Source organism: Colobus angolensis, unplaced genomic scaffold (assembly GCF_000951035.1).
Source record: "Colobus angolensis palliatus isolate OR3802 unplaced genomic scaffold, Cang.pa_1.0 Scaffold356, whole genome shotgun sequence".
In the NCBI taxonomy this organism is placed as follows: Eukaryota; Metazoa; Chordata; class Mammalia; order Primates; family Cercopithecidae; genus Colobus; species Colobus angolensis.
In genome coordinates, this window is record NW_012116888.1 from 1,954,967 (window position 1) to 1,972,660 (window position 17,694).

The following is a 17,694-nucleotide window of genomic DNA, read 5'->3' on the forward strand; positions in this document are numbered from 1 at the left end:
TCTCTAATTACTAAAGTCAGAACAAAACAAGGTCTTTTGCTTACCCTGTAATGAATGTAAGAAATTCAGTTTGTTTTTACTTTGTCTTTCATCTTACCTTAAAAAACAGTATAGACTCTTACAGAACCAGTTTATCAAGTTTTTTTTGTTTTTTAAATCATGCTTTTTTCCAAAAAAATATTTTTAGCTTCCGTATATTTAATTTTATGACTATTTTTTATTTTTTTGAGACAGTGTCTCTCTCTGTTGCCCAGGCTGGAGTACAGTGGTGTGATCTCAGCTCACTGCAACCACTGCCTCCCAGGCTCAAGAGATTGTCCTGCCTCAGCCTCCTGAGTAGCTGGTACTACAGGAACGTGCTGCCACACCTGGCTAATTTTTTTGTATTTTTTGTAGAGATGGGGTTTTGCCACGTTACCCAGGCTGGTCTCCTGAGCTCAAGCAATCTGCCTGCCCTGTCCTCCCAAAGTGCTGGAATTGCAGGCATGAGCCACCATGCCCAGCCAATTTTGTGACTATTTTTATTTTATTTTTATTTTTTATTTTATTTTGTTTTTTTGAGACGGAGTCTCGCTCTGTCGCCCGGGCTGGAGTGCAGTGGCTGGATCTCAGCTCACTGCAAGCTCTGCCTCCCGGGTTTACGCCATTCTCCCGCCTCAGCCTCCCAGGTAGCTGGGACTACAGGCGCCCGCCACCTCGCCCGGCTAGTTTTTTGTATTTTTTAGTAGAGACGGGGTTTCACCGTGTTAGCCAGGATGGTCTCGATCTCCTGACCTCGTGATCCGCCCGTCTCGGCCTCCCAAAGTGCTGGGATTACAGGCTTGAGCCACCGCGCCCGGCCTGTGACTATTTTTAAAAACATATAGTATTGGCTTCACAGGGACCGCCAATCCTTTTATATCTTGACTTCCTTATTTTTGAGTTATTCGTTTTGATTCTTTCTGGTATTCTATGGAGTAAATTTTAAGATAACTTTTTAAGGAAGGCTATATTAGTGAAATTGCTTCTGATTCTTAGATATCTAAAAATATCTTTCTATTGCCTGTACTCAGGGATTAAATTTGGCTTGGAATATTATGCTTAGATCATGATGTTTCCTCTTTAGAAGAGTACTTATTACTCCATTTGGAGCTAGTGAATGACAGCAGCTAGCCTAATTTTTTTCTGTTTTTGAGTAAACTATTATTTTCTGTCTTGTTGCTCACATTCTGTTCTCTTTATTCTAGATTTTTCATCTATGTCCAAGTATAAGTCTTTTTTTTCATTAGCATAGGATTTTTTTTTACACAAAGGAAATTATTTTTCTATTATGTTTGTGATTATTATTTCTGCTCCTTTTGTTCCAGCACTTCCAAGAATATTTGTTATCCATAGGTTAGACTTCTACCATTTCACTCTGCTTCTATTTTCTTCCCTTAGCATTTCGTCTTTAGTCTTTTCTTATATAGTCTTCGAAAACAGTTCACAGATTGCATTTTCTCCCTTGTTAATTCTGCTCTTCATTGCAACTGTAGCATTTTTCCTTTTGGATATATCCATCTCTTATTTCGGCTGGCTCCAGGTTTGATATGTGGAGGATATGTGGAGTGATTTAAACCCACCTGAATGCATTCGTAGGGTGTGGCAAAGCCTTACCTCAGATCTATGCTTGGGGGAGAAATTGATTTACATAATTCCTAGCCTGGCTTCTGGCAGGTTCTCTTCCAGCGTGGCTCTGTTCCATGAGGGTGGATCTTGGCCACTTTCTGCTTCCAGGGCACTTCTGTTTCCAAAGCATTTCCTAAGAGAATACCCATTCCCATGTACCATCCATCCTCTTCCCTTCTACCTCTGTTGTGTTGTACTAGGAGACATGACCTTGAAATTTATATAAAAAGGGGTGAACTGGATGGGGAGAATTGCAGGAACCCAGTTCTGGCCCTCTTGGAACGTAATTCCCATGCAGAAGGAGAGAAGCAACCTGAACTCTGGTTATGGCAGCCCTGAGCCCCTGGCCTGGACATAGAGTGGAAGCAGTAAAGCCTTCTCCTGGGGTTCCATTGGCTATTCTGTACTAGATCAGAAGATGAAACAGATATTACTAGGATGGACAGTGATCACTCAAACTAATCCCACTGGCACTGTACTTGGTGGAAATTTCCTCTAGATTTCTATCAATGCTGACGCAAGATTTTATGCTTTTGCAGAGCTTCGTGGGTATTTTAATAGGAGATAGAATGCATCTTAGACTAACCCAATGTTAATTTTTACATATTCCTAATGCAGTTCCCCTCCCTGTCTTAGAGAATAATGTACTCTTTATACATATAAAACAATGATTTTTCAATTTCGATAAGGGCTGAAAATTACACCACTCATCAACTCCCATGGCAGCCACGTGGTGCTTGCAGGTGGAATTCTACAAGATGACATAAAGGGGGTTAAACAGAAGCATCCTGGCCTCTAGAGCAAGCAATGGTGTTGTGCAAAATGGCCTGTAGGAACTCTAGCTGCTTCCAGAAGCTTGTCATTAAGCTGACTCGTTCTCTACTAAACTTAACAGATAGTTCACCAGCAAGGATATCCCTTAAACACATGTCAAAAGGAAAAGTATAACACTGTGTATCTTTACCTTATAATAAATTCTGGTCACCAAACCCCACTGAAGAACCCTTTCACGAAATTTCACTGCTTTCAACAGAAAGGCAAGATCATAAATGCCAGGAAACTGAAAGAAAATCACAGTGACCATCATTATGTTGGTCTCACCAAAGAATTTCATTTGAAGGAAATAGAGTGGGTTTGTTTTTAAAAATATTTTTTTTCCTGTAGAAAAATAGTGTCAGTATACATAATCTCCCCATCCCATCTCTCATTGACTATTCATAATTCTTTTCAGTAAACTTAGCTCCAGTTTATTTTAGGTGGTTGTCCTTGTGGTATAGAGATGATTTGGTTTCCTAATTTTTCCACTTACTATTGTATTATAAGTAGTGTTCAATATTTTATATAGTCTTTCTTAATGAATAGCAATATGATTTCTGTCAAGTATAATCAACCATTATACAATTCATGTATGACTCAACCATTATACAATCTTTTTTTTTTTTGAGACAGAGTCTTACTCTGTTTCCCAGGCTGGAGTGCAGTGGCACGATCTCGGCTGACCGCAACCTCCACCTCCTGGGTTCAAGTGATTCTCATGCCTCAGCTTCCTGACTAGTGGGGACCACAGGCGCGTGCCACTGTGCCTGGCTAATTTTTGTATTTTTAGTAGAGACAGGGTTTCACCATGTTGGCCAGGCTGGTCTTGAACTGCTGACCTCAAGTGATCTGCCCGCCTTAGCCTCCCAAAGTGCTGGGATTACAGGCATGGAAGTGAGTTTATAATAATAACCGCTGCTGGGCATTTACTATAATTATTATAATTGGATATTAAGAATCAAATATATCTGTTACAAAATATTAATCAATTAATAATATTTATTAAATATATTACATATCAGGAATTGTGCTCATTATTTGCTGTGAATTATTCAATTTTCTCAATAATTCTAGAATATGATAATTATCCAGTAAAAAGTTCAGGAAACTGAGGTTCAGCAAGATTTGGTAACTTGCTCAAGGTCACACAGGCAGTCAAGCTCAGGTTTTGTTGGGGAACATCAGTGTTTAAAGCAAGAGGCACCCCGGAGGGAAGTGAGAGGGCTGTGTGCAAGCAAGCACAGGGGAGGGTGTGCTACAGAGATGGTGGCATTCTTCAGCAGGCAGCAATTCCCATCTTTCCCATTTGGCAAATGAGGAAACTGAGGCACAGAGTTAAGAGACGTAAGCACAGACTCAAAACAACCAAGTTCACAATTAAAAGCCAGTGAGCTTTTCATCATGAAACTCCATATTTCATGCCAATTTTATGGCCCCACCATGAACCTTTAGATAACCTAGACAAACAGGGAAAGGGTTAATTCACACTTAGAGTTTCCCATCGCGCAGCCACCTCTTGCCCTCCCCTTTTCCCACTTCCTGAGGAAGTAAGTTATTATAAGACCCAAATAACTTAAATTCATATTAACTAAAAATAAAAAACCCAAGTGGCTGTTGTTGCTTAATCAGAAGGCACGAGAGGAACGTTAAGAAGCAATTGATGCCGTGCTTTTGAGATGCCAAGGGCTGAATTAATAATCGCCCTCCATTTAGACAGGGAAGAGGGAGGTATTTACATGTCAATTACCAGGACATTTAAATGATGTCAATGTTTATTCTGAATCTGGGCTTTAAGAAGGTTGGGTTTCTGCCTCAGTCTACTTAATAAAAGATGTAAAGGGCTTTCATATATTATTGAAAAGTATGTTTTAGTCATTCCAGGGGCTGTTGCTGGAAACTGGCCTTCCTGGAATGCGGACTGTAGAACATGTTTGTCCACCTGAGGTTGTGAACTGCATGTGCTGCAGGAAGGGGATCTCACCCACTCGCTGAGCCCTGTGAGTCACATGTCATGTAGGTCTAGGAGCCTGCCCAGTGCAAAAGAGTGTGCAGACTCTCTTTAAAAAATAGGAACATTGCTAAAGGCAACCTCTTTGTAACTGCATATTTTACAAGATCCAAATGACTCTATCATTAAATAAAGTTTAAATTAAATTAAAATACATATCATTAGACATCAGGGAAATGCAAACGGAAACCATGGTGAGGTAGCATTATACATCCACCAGAATGACTACAATTAAGTACACTGACATCGAGTGTTGCCGAGGATCTGGAGAAACCAGAGCTCTCATGCTTGCTGATGGGAGCGTAAAATGGTGAAATCTCTTTGCAACATGTTGTCACACTTCCTAATAAAACTAAATGAACACATACCCTATGTTCTAGCAGTTTCACTCCTACTATTTGCCTAAGAGAAATAAAAACATATGTTCACAAAAAAAAAAAAAAAAGTAGAAGGCTCATAGCAGTTCTACTCACAGAAGCAAAAAACTGCAAACATCCCAGGCGTCTATTCATCCATAAGAGAATGATTCTACTATATCCATAAAGTAAAATACTACAATAATGAAAAGAAGCAAACTAATACACACAACAACATGGGTGAAGGTCAAAAAGCATTATGTCAAGTTCACGAGGCAGCTACAAAAGAGTACATACTGCTTTTTCCATTTACATGAAGTTCTAGCACAGAAAGACTAATCTGTGGTGGCAAAATATCAGAAGAGTGGCTGTACCTGGGTAGTAAGATTAACCAAGAAGGGCCATGAAAGAACTTTCTGGAGTGATGATCTATATCTTAATAAGAGTTTAGTTACATAGGTTTATGTATTTGTCAAAACTCAGTGAATGTACACTTAAGATTTGTGCATTTTATTGTACAAAAATTCTACATAAGAACTATAACTAAATATATAACTCTAGTTAATAAGGCTCATGCTAAATTATTTAGAAATATGCTGATGTCTACAGTTTACTTTGAAATGGATCAAAAAGAGAAGGTGAATGGATGGGTGAGTTCCATACAAAGATCCACAGATATGATAGTGATATGGCAGGTACAGTAATAGGTTAATAGAATCTCCATGGTTTGTACGTAAGTGCTTCCTGAATTATTTCAACTTTGCTGAATATTTGTAAATTTTACAGCACAATGTAGAAAAACATGTTGGGTGCAAGGCAAAATCTTGACTTTCCTGGACACCTACCACTACCTCCTAAAGGTCCACAGGCTGATGAAAGCGGGAAGGGCCCCAGTGGCAGGCTTCCATGCAGGAGGGAGAGAGGCAGCCCTTGCAGGGACAAGCCAGGGCTAAATGGGGCTGTCTGCAGGGCCAGGTACAACCCCCTCTCAGAGTCACTTCCTTCCGGGGCTCCTCTCCCTGCCATGCTCCATCTGCCTTACCTGGTCCCAGGGAGGCTTTTCAGTACCATGACTGACTCCTCCCAGGCCGAAATGAGGGGTAGTCACTGTGCGGACAAATGGGTGCACACTGGAGGGATCTGAGGGTACCAGGAAGTTCTCAGCCCATCTTTCCTCAGGTCCCCACCTTCTCAAGAGTGCTTTTCTCAGGGCTGTCACTATGCCTACCATCCTACTGCTCTCGGAGTGCAGACTCCATGAAGGCAGAGCCCCTAGTAACTGCTGATCACCAATGCGTAGAGAAGTGCCGAGTACACAGTGAGTGCTGAAAACATGTTGATGACAAAGGCTTTCCTTCACATAGAAGTTGGAGTAAGTAAAGTTTTGGGATTTAAGTGGATAAACACAGAGACTGAATCAGTAAAACCTAGATGTGTGGGAGAGAGATGTATACTGTTTTGGAGGTTAATAACTGAGACAAAAATAAATGGACTGGAACTTTCCAAATATTTACAATTGGAATACTGCCTTTGGCACATCTCAACTCTGTCCTGGAAAATGTGCTAGGGATATAGATTTGCATATGGGTGACAGCGTGTCATACTTCCAAAATGATGGAAACAAGTCCTGCTCTACTATCTGAAAAAGAAATGAAAGGGCAGATGATTTGTGGCCAGTTGGGGAACAAGTTTCCTGCAAGGATGGAACTGATTGTGGTGGGGAGTTGTGCTATTCTTTCAACTCCTTAACATGTTGGACAATTTTCAAACTAATACATTGGAGGAAAAAGTTATCCATACTATAAACTTCCTACTCAAGAGCTAGAAATATTAGGAAGTCCCACTAACTCTAGAATATGAAGACAAACGGAGACATTAAAACTAAGAGAGACTCCAGTGAAACAGTCCTAACGTGTAGAAGCTTGTGTTTTCAAGCTTTAAGATGGACCACAGTTTGAATAAACAGGGTCCTAAGCAGCAATAAAAAAAGAAAGATTACAGATTTCTCAATTTCACTTCATCCCAATGGTATAAAAAATCCCAGACCATCATTTACTGTGTTTTCTATGTGTTTAATCAGGATTGTGAGATTACATTCTCTAATCAATAGTTTCCTTAGAAACTAGTTCACTACTTTCGGGTTTCAGGGACCAATAATCTCATTCCAAAAAAAAAATAATTAAAAAATACACAAAACAAAAAAGCATAAGAAGCTCTCTAAAAGTATAATATAGGAGACAATACATTCATGACCATAAATTAATGAAATAGAAAACAAAGGTACAACAGAAAGGATCAAAGGGAAAAGTTAGTTGTTTGAAAAATAACAATAAACCAGACAAACATCTGATGAGACTGAGCAACAACAACAAAGAAAGGAGAAGGCACAAGAAATCATTTTAGGAATGACAAATGAGACACAACTACAGATCTAGCAGAAGTTAAAAAGAGAATGATAGAATAGTACACAAAAAAACTTACACCAATAAAATCAAAACCAAATGAATAAATTCCTAGAAAAATACAATTTACTCAAACAGACATGAAAAGAAAAGCCTAGTCTTTAAACAATTAAGCTAATTAAATAAAGTACTCGCTAAGCCCAGATTATTTTCAAATTTGATGAATTATCAAATTCTTTCACAGAATAAGAAACCACTCCACCCAAAATAACTCTATGAGAGCTGTAAAACTTTGACATAAATCTAAATCAGGCATGTACAAGAATAGAAAACTATAAATACACAATCTCTTACCCCTAAAAAATACTAACAAGCCAATTCCAGGAAAATATAAATATGATAATACAGCATAACAAAATTGAGCATTTCTTAAGCATGCAAGGTAGTTTAACATTAGATGATTTGCAAAAGTTATTCATCAAACCAACAAAATAAAGAAGAACTATATGATCATTTCAACAGATGCAGAAAAATATCATTTGATAAAATTAATCTGGTAATGACAAAAATACATTTAAAATGTATAAGCTTCTTTAGGAAGTAAAATGTGTCTATCAGAAACTTCATCACTCCAGCCTGGAAGACAGAATAAGACCCTGTCTCTAACATAATAAATACAATCAGCAATAATGCAAAAGAACACCCTGTAAGATGGCTTCTATTCAAATTGTGTTGGTGGTCCTAGCTCTTGCTGTGAGACATGAAAAGAACAAAAGAAATAATAGTTGGAAAGGAAGAAATAAAAATTTATAATTTGCAAATGACTGTCTATGGAAAAAACCTCCACAGAATCTACAGACATATTTAAAAGAAATTTCTTTACAGTCAAATTTATACACAAAACCCAACTGCATGTATAATAAACCATTAACTATAAAAATCATAATTTAAAAATATTCTTTTAACAACAAAATTATGGAGTAACTAGTAATAAATCTATGAAAGGATATACTATGTATGGAAAAAATTATACAACCCTGGAGGACACTTTGAAGATGAAAATCTTTGAGGGAAGACCTGCTTTATAAATATGTCAAATTTTCTGCAAATCTATAGATTTAATATACTTTCAAAGCAACTTTCAGCAGGTTTTCAGGCCTGTGGTAAAATACAAATAACAAAACATTTATCATTTTAACTTTATTTACTTTTTTTTTTTTTTTTGAGATGAAGTTTTGCTCTTGTTGCCCAGCCTGGAGTGCAATGGTGCGATCTCGGCTGACTGTGACCTCTGCCTTCTGGGTTCAAGCAATTCTCCTGCCTCAATCTCCCAAGTAGCTGGGAGTACAGGCATGCACCACCACGCCTGGCTAATTTTATGTTTTTAGTAGAGATGGGGTTTCAGCATGTTGCCCAGACTGGTCTCAAACTCCTGACCTCAGGTGATCCACCTGTCTCAGTCTCCCAAAGTGCTGAGATTACATGCATGAGCCACTGCACCTGGCCCATTTTATCTACTTTTAAGTGTATAGCTCAGTGGCATTAAGTACATTCACACTGTTGTACAACCATTACCACTATTCATCTCCACAACGTTTTCATCTTCCCAAACTGAAACTCTGTACCTATGAAACAATAACTGCCCATTCTCTCCTGTTCTTAGCCCCTGGGAACCAATATTCTACTTTCTATCTCTACACATTTGACTACTCTAGGTATGTCATGTAAGTACAATCCTACAATATTCATCCTGTGTTTTATTTCTAAGAAACTTGACAAACTGATTACAAAACTTACATGAAATTGCCAAAGATCCTGAACAGCCAACACAATTCTGAATTACATTTCTGATATAATAATATAATACTATAGTAATATTTTATTATAATGCCAGAGTAATTACAACAGTATATTGTTGGATCAAAAATATACAAAGAGACTAGGAACAAAATAGCCCAAAAACAAACTCCCAAATAGATGGAGATTTAATAAATGCCGAAGAGACCTTGCAGGTTACTAGGAAAGAATGTCCAATTCAGTAAATGGTGCTGGAACAACTGACTGTCCCTGAAGGAGAAAAAAAAAAATTAGATCCCTTCCTTAAACCATACACAAGAATGTGTATGGATTCAATAATTAAATGTAAAAGGTGAGACTTTCAAACTTTTAAAGATATAGATTTCACGACCTCAGAATAGATGATGCAGAAAGTGTTGGATAAAAAGAAAAGATTGGTAATTTCAACTGTAGTTAATGAATTTATCTCAATCAAAAGACACCATAAAGAAAATATAAGACAAGCCACAAACATAGAAAAGATAATTATAGCATTTATAACAACAGAGGATAAAGAGCCCTTAAAAATCAATAAGAACAAGACACACACACACACACACACACACACACACACACTAAAAATAGGCAAAAAAACATGAACAGGCATTTCACATAGGAAGAAATACAAATGGCAAACAGACATGTGAAATCATGCTCATCCTTAATAGTAATCGCAAAAATTCAGTTTAAAGTCAGGGTGAGAGATCATTTCTTATATTGTATTGACAAAAATTAAGAAGTCTGATAGTACCAAGTGTTGGTGAGAACACAATAAGGCCCCACAAGATACATGCTGCTAATGGGGGTGTAAATTTATACAACCACCTTGAAAAACAATTTGTCACTATCTAGTAAAGTTGAACATTACTCCATACATAGCAATTCCATTCCTAGGTAATATATACCATAAGGGAGTGTTTTTCAAACAACAGATTGCATATAACTAATAGGTCATAAAATCAGTTTAAGGGTTGGGGTATTTTTTTTTTTCTTTTTGAGACAGAGTCTGGCCCCGTCATCCAGGCTGGAGTGCACTGGTGCATCTCCGCTCACTGCAAGCTCTGCCTCCTGGGTTCACGCCATCCTCCTGCCTCAGTCTCCCGAGTAGCTGGAACTACAGGCGCCCACCACCACGCCCAGCTAATTTTTTTGTAGAGACGGGGTTTCACTGTGTTAGCCAGGATGGTCTCCATCTCCTGACCTTGTGATCCACCCACCTCAGCCTCCCAAAGTGCCTCACAGGCATGAGCCACTGCACCCGGCCTTTTTTATTTTTATTTTTATTTTATTTTTTTAGGCAGGGTCTCACTCTGTTGCCCAGGCTGGAGTACAGTGGCATGATCTTGGCTCACTTCAACCTCTGCCTCCCAGGCTCAAGTGATCCTCCTGCCTCAGGCTCCTGAGCAGCTGGGACCACAGTCATGTGCCACCATGCCTTGCTAATTTTTGTATTAATTTTGTAGAGACAGGAGGTCTCACCATATTGCCCAGGCTGGTCTCGAACTCCTGGGCTTGAGCAGTCCTTCTGTCCTGGCCTCCCAAAGTGCTAGGATCACAGGCATGAGCCACCATGTCTGGCTGAAATCAATATTCTGCTAAGATGAGTTTTCTTTAAAAATAAAATTTAAAAGTATCAGAGAGCATCATTAGTAATAAACAGGGACGTAGCCACTGCTCCATGAACTGTTTGCTTCAGTTGCTTCTGAAATGGAGGTCCTATGGATATATGGGTGTCCATGGTGATTTAAAGCGTATTTCTTACTCTAAGTAATGTTAACTAAGTTTGAAAGCCCTATAAAAACTCTTGTGCACATCCCCCAGAAAACATGTACAGGGTTTTTCATAACAGCATCATGCAAAATACCAAAAAACCATACATGACCCAAATGTCCAAGATACCAGAGATTAGAATGGATAAGTACAGTGTGGCATACATACAGGATGGAAAATTACAGAATATTGTGAAGAGGAGTTCTGCAGCTATACCTAACAATGTGAATGTTTCTGAGAAACAAAATACTGAGTGAAAACAAAGTTACAAAATACTATATATATTATGTTTTATTTATAAAGCTAACGGACAATACTGAAAGATCAATACAAACAACCAAAAGCATGGATGTTGAAGCCAGACTGTCTGGGTTCAAATCTCATCTCTGCCACTCACTAGCCATGTAACCTTGAACCTCTGTGCCTCAGTTTCCTCATCCGTGAAATGGAAATAAGAACTTACCATTTGGAAATGGTAAGCAAGGTACTTAACCTCTGTGTCTCAGTTTATTCATCTGTGAAATGGAAATAAGAACTCACCCATTTGGAAACTTGCCAAATGGAAATAAAAACTTGTGGGGTTTTTAGGATGTGGTGGTTCAAAGAAGATGTCCATGGCTAGCCCACTGCAGAAACTCAGCTGATGGTCAGCAACAACCACTAGACATGTGAGTGAGGCCACCTTGGACCAGTATGTTCCCACTCAGCCCTGACATGCTGCTGCCACAGCATGAGTGAGCCCAGGGAAGAACAGCAGAAAAACCACATCGTGTGAGCTTAGCCCAAACTGTTGACCTACACAATCATGAGCTAACAAATTGTTGTCTCAAACCACTACATTTTGGGGTGGTTTGTTACAAATCAATACATAGCTGATTCATTCTCTTTCAAGTATCAATTTCAGAATATTTCTTCTTTTCTTTATATGCATACATGTTTTTATATAGATTATACAAAATGTTATGCATGCTTTCAATCAACAGTATATCATAAATGACATTTTTGGTTTGCACTGTTGTGTAGAATTCTATGTATTTACTGACCATATAATTTTGTTTTGATAAATCATAGCTAACTAAACATTTCCATTTGGTTGGATACTTAGGTTGTTTCCAGTTTTACATTGTCATAATAACCTTGATAGCAATATAAGCAAATAGCATAGTCATATTTTGTATTATTACCTGTGAATAATTCCCCATGAACTTGATTGATACAGAGGTTCTTTTTTTTTTTTTTAAGAAACTGTTGTTTATTTTCCATCAACCATTTTTTCATGTTGCTTAAGAGCCCGTGCAAGAACAGCTTAAGACCATTCAGTGGTTGCTCCTACCCATTCAGTAGCCTGAGCAGTGGGAGCTGCAGACCAGTCTTCCGTGGCAGGCTGAGCACTCCAGGCTTCAGTAGGGAACTTCTGAATAGGCACAGAGAGGACCTGCACACCTTTAGACCAGTCTGCAACCTCAGGCTGAGTAGCAGTGAACTCAGGAGCTGGAGCAGTCCATTCACCCTGAAATTCCTCCTTGGTCACAGCCTTTTCAGCAGCAGCCTGCTCTTCTTTTTCAATCTCTTCAGGATCTCTGTAGAAGTAGAGATCAGGCATGCCCTCCCACGGGTGTTCACGGGAAATGGTGCCACGCATGCGCAGAACTTCCCAAGCCAGCATCCACCACATCAAACCCACTGAGTGAGCTCCCCTGTTGTTGCATGGGATGGTAATGTCCACATAGTGCAGAGGAGAATCTGTGTTACACAGAGCAATGGTAGGTAGGTTAACATAAGATGCCTCCGTGAGAGGCTGGTGGTCAGCCCTGGGGTCAGTAACCACAAGAAGCTGTGGCTCCCTGAAGGCTGCCTGGATCTGGTTAGTGAAGGTTCCAGGAGTGAAGCGGCCAGCAATTGGAGTGGCTCCAGTGGCAGCAGCAAACTTCAGCACAGCCCTCTGGCCAGTATTCCTGGAGGATATAACACTGACATCAGCAGGGTTTTCAACGGCAACAATGGCACGAACCACCAGCAGAAGCTTCTCCCAGGTCCTCTTCAGATTTATGATGTAGATGCCATCACTTTTCCTTTTATAGATGTACTGTTCCATCTGGAAGTCAAGACTGGTGCCACCTAAGTGGGTTCTTGCTGCAAGGAACTTAAGGACATCCTCCTCCTTCATTTGCAGGACATCAAGGGCTCCAGACATTGGGAAAGTTTCCCTTTAAGTTACGACGGGAATCCAGAACAACGCCGTATGGATCCCTCTGTAGGTAGCGCGGAAAAGATACAGAGGTTCTTCAAGAGGGCCACTCTGCCAATAAGACGGATGCTGAAAACTTGCAAAGCATTTTTGCCTGGGGGAGCTTTATTGGCATTGGTGGGCAGAGCCAGGTGTGAAATGCATGGGATCGTCTCAACCAACAGAGGACTGTGCCATACCCCGTGTCCTGTCAAATGCCATGGGGTTAAATACACGCAGGCAGTTAAGAGCCCTGAACTTAGTTACACCAAAGCTTTCAGGTTTTCCAAGTGCCAGGCCTATGGAAGAATTAAACTCCCCTGTTCCCTTGAAATTAGAGGCGCTTTAGGCCAGTGCACAAGTGACACAGCCTCCTCTCCTTTCCCATCGCCATGGCAACCTGCAATGCTCCCAGGTGTGACTGGTCCATAAGTCTGGGCATCTGCATTCGAGGCTGACACAGTAATTCTGAGTATAGATGCAGGCATTGTATATCTTGCTGTGTTCATGTTTACTTTATTATTAAATAAATACATTTATAATATAAATAACTTTCCTTTGGTTTCCTTAAGTGTTGTCTTGAATTCTTGCAATTATGTCTCTAGATAGGTTATATGATCCGTGATTTCATTCAGGATAGTAAAGGGAGTGTTACAAAATATTTATTGTCAAAAAGAGGGCATTAGGTCCAGTGAGACTGAGAATCACTGCATTATGGGTCAAAGAACATGTACATTTTTATGGCTGCTGCTATATAAAATAAGTGTGAGAATCAAACCCTGCCAGGATCTGGAAAAGTGGGGAAAATAAACTGACTTTAACTAGAATTAAAATTAAAGTGATACAGCAATCCAGTTCCATTTCACTAACGCAATACCAGGATTAAGATTTAACTTTGTTTTTGCTAATCTATAAAATTTATGATGGCTGTAACTCTATCTTACTCTTGCTGCAGAAGCAACGTCATTCCAAGTATGAACAAATTGCTTTCTCTGATTCCCACCCCCACAGCTTTCCCTATTGCTCTATTTTTCTCGATAGCATTTATGGCTACCTGGTGCTGCAGACCACAACTTGTTTACTGCCTTGCTGTCTTCCTGCAGCCTGGAAAGCTAGTGCCAGTGGGTCAGAGTGTGTCCATCCTTGTGTCATCAGACAACGTATTGCACAGAGCCCAGAGGCGAGGACTCACCGTTGAAAGAGTGAATGACTAAGTACATTCCCTTCCTGTTCTCCCTATCTCATCCAATATGTCCAATTCCTTGATAATCTCCTTTAACTTCTGCCACTATTTCCACTTTTTCCATTTAAGCAACTAAAATTGGGTAGAACTAACTCACTCTAACCAGAATTAAAATTAGAATGATACAATAATCAAGTTCAGGTGCTAAACTTAAGAAAGACAAGGGAGATAAATTTGGTTCTGGCAAACATCACAAAAGCAGATTACTCACTTTGGATCTCTGCTCCTTTCCTAGGTCATGAGATAAGGAAACATGATTTTTAAAATGAGTTTATTTTCTGCTGTTGATGCCCCCTTGGTGAAAGATTAAGTGATTGAAGCTATCAGCTACCATGGGATTTGGGCATTACAGTCTCTAGGTCCAGTACTTTATTTTATAACTTACCAGGCAGAGGCAAAGAGAGATCAGTCACCACCTAGACTGAGTATGCAATGAAGATGTGCTTGTTTCACCTCATAGAGGTGTTCCTGAATATATTATAGTATACCATGTAGGATGTGTGTGTGTGTGTGTGTGTATAATTTTTAACTCTATTTAAAAATAATTGTAGGCTCACACAAGTTGCAAAGTTAAAAGCGCACAGAATGATTCTCTCCAGCCATCACCCAGATTCCCCTAAAAAGTGATCTCTTGGCCAGGCGCAGTGGCACACGCCTGTAATCCCAGCACTTTGGAAGGCCAAGGTGGGTGGATCACCTGAGGTCAAGAGCCTGGCCAACATAGTGAAACCCCATCTCTACTAAAAACATTTAAAAATTAGCCAGGCATGGTGGTGCGTGCTTAGAGTCCCAGTTACTCAGGAAGCAGGAGAATCGCTTGAACCCAGGAGATGGAGGTTGCAGTGAGCTGAGATCACATCTCTGCACTCCAGCCTGGGCGACAGAGTGAGACTCTGTCCAAAAATAAAATAAAAAAGTGATCTCTTACATAATAATGGTGACTATCAAAACTAAGAAATCCAAAAAAAATTTAATCATTACATGTTTTAGTTCTAGATATTTCATTACTTAAAATGGACCTAGTAGTAGATTGTTTAATAAAGTGAAACATTTTCGGCAACACAAGTGATTGCATTTTCCTCTAAGTCTGGTGGTCTGGTGTTTTACTTATTCAAGGTTTCCTTAAGACAACTTGTGATAGGTGATTGTGGGTGGTGTTTTTGTGGCTCTTCATACAGTTCTCTGGTTCTGCATGTTCTGCTGGTTCTGCACTCTTTATTTTCATATACACCTGCTCAGGAGCCCCTTTCTTAGTAGAACTCTAGGGTGAGTGAGCAGTCAAAATATCCACGTCTTTTCTTTTAAAAAAGATCCCATCTGCAGGAGGAATCAAGCAAATCTACAGCCAACATTTGGAAACTATGAGTCTTAGCAATTGTGCAGAATGATGACATCATCAACATACATTTGCAATAAATATCATATGCATCATGCAACATGATTATGTAACACCAATAAAAGTTATTTTTAAGGTCAAATCACTTTTCAAGGCATCCATGAAGCAACCAGCATTTCCACACACTAAGCATTTCACTGATTTATGCTAGGTACAGTGAAACTTGGATTAAAGAGCCTAACAAGTAGAGTTTGCTGCCAAGGCAGAAACACTTAGAGCCAATTATAATAGAAAAATGTGATTGCTAAGGAGAGCCCACCAGATAACCATTATGAATCCAGGCAGTGGGGCCGCACTTGGGTTTGTACCATAGAGTGGTAAATTCACTCAACGTGGCAGTACTTATGGCACTGGGCCCCAAATCATGCTCCAAGGAACCCTAGGTAGACTGGCTACATAATTTGGGGCCCAACACAAAATTAAAATGCCGGCCCCCTTGTTCAAATATTACTAAGAATTTTATGATGATGATAACAGAGCATTAAACCAAGCATGGTCCCTTCTGAGTGCAGGGTCCTATACCACTGTTGAAATCTCACCCCATGAAGCTGGCCCTGGGCCTAGGGGTTCCAATAGGATTGCCAGACAAAAGAGAGGTCACCCAATTTATATTTGGACACCCAAATATTGCATGGGACATACTTATACTGAAATAATATTCATGTTTACCTGAAATACAAATGCAGCTAGGCATCCTATATTTCTTTCTTCTACATCTGGCAAGCTTAGGTTCCTGAAGGGCATTTCACGGGTCACCTAGGGGTATGAGAATGAAGAAAAGACCAAGTTGATGGTCTTTTCATGTAATGAATAAGAAGAAAAGACCAAGTTGATGATCTTTTCATGTAATGAATAAGAGGCAGAGATGGAGGGGATGACAGAAGAAAAGGAGGGAGGAGCAGGGGAGGGGAATAGAGTAGAGGAGAACAGAGAGACGAAAGAAGGAATGGGGAGAGAAGAGAGGGAAGGGGAAAGGGAAGGGGAAGGACTACTTCAGCACGGAAACCAACATGTAAGCAGCTCTGAGTAATTACTGGGCCTTAAACATGGATTTGACTTGAACCTGGGAGGCGGAGGTTGCAGTGAGCTGAGATTACGCCACTGTACTCCAGCCTGGGCACACAGCAAGACTCCATCTCAAGAAACAAACAAACAAACAAACACCAAAACAAAACAAAACAAAAAAACATGGATTTGCACTTCAAACCAGGAAGGATGGATGGATCTGAAGCAGTGATTTAGGCCCAGCAAAAAAACATGCACAATTCAATCGAACTTAAAAGTGGTTAGTTTTGTTGTTGTTTTCAGTTCAATCTGGACCAAGTTTAACTTATCTTGTTAGTGTCTCTTTCCAGTTAGCTATAAAGTGGTTTCCCCTTTCTGGTTTGCCTCCTTCCTTCCAGCCACATTTATGGAGCACTTACTATGTACAAGGCACCTACTGTTTATATTGAGTATAGGGAACACGAAAAGGATGAATAAGATACAGCTGTCACCCGGGGTCTTCCAGTGCAGACAGAGAGATCAGCCTATACTGAGTACACGACTATACTCAGAGGGATCTGTAAAGAACACGACGGGTACAGAAGCACAGCAAGTTCAAAGTGGATCCCTTTACTATGAGGACTGGGGAAAGCTTTAGGGAACAGAAGAGCTTTTGACCTGAGCCTTAAAGAACGAATGAGCTTCATTCATGTGTTCATTCATTTATACAACACCTAATAGTAGCAACTACTCATTTTCTTTGAGCATCTATCTACTAAGGCTAAGCTCTGCTCCAAACTTAAGCTCTGTTCCAAACTCTTTAGATGGAATACCTAATTTAATCCTCATGACAACTTTGCGTAGTTCATGGAATCACTCACCCCATTGTCCACATAAGACAACCAAGGCCTAGAGAGGTTCAGCCAGTTGCCGGGGTCACATAGCCAAGAAGTAGTGGGGCTGAGGACTTCAACACAGAGTCCATGCTTTCAGATGGAGTTTCACTCTG

At 39.9% G+C, this 17,694-nt stretch overlaps 2 protein-coding genes across 2 annotated transcripts in view; both read right to left on the reverse strand.

The window, feature by feature from the left end:
• ACOXL (acyl-CoA oxidase-like) overlaps positions 1–17,694 on the reverse strand; it is a 341,854-nt gene that overhangs the window by 120,678 nt on the left and 203,482 nt on the right. The window contains 1 exon segment of the mRNA XM_011953095.1: positions 2,612–2,707. Coding sequence (XP_011808485.1) covers positions 2,612–2,707 — 96 coding nt within the window.
• LOC105519655 (40S ribosomal protein SA-like) lies at positions 12,076–13,107 on the reverse strand. The gene has a single exon (XM_011953094.1). It carries the CDS (start codon positions 13,027–13,029, stop codon positions 12,142–12,144), a length of 888 nt encoding a protein of 295 aa, XP_011808484.1. The 5' UTR covers positions 13,030–13,107; the 3' UTR covers positions 12,076–12,141.

What these genes read in the sequence shown, in the direction of transcription:
- LOC105519655 (XM_011953094.1), bottom strand. Translation starts at nt 13,029, where the DNA reads ATGTCTGGAGCCCTTGATGTCCTGCAAATGAAGGAGGAGGATGTCCTT.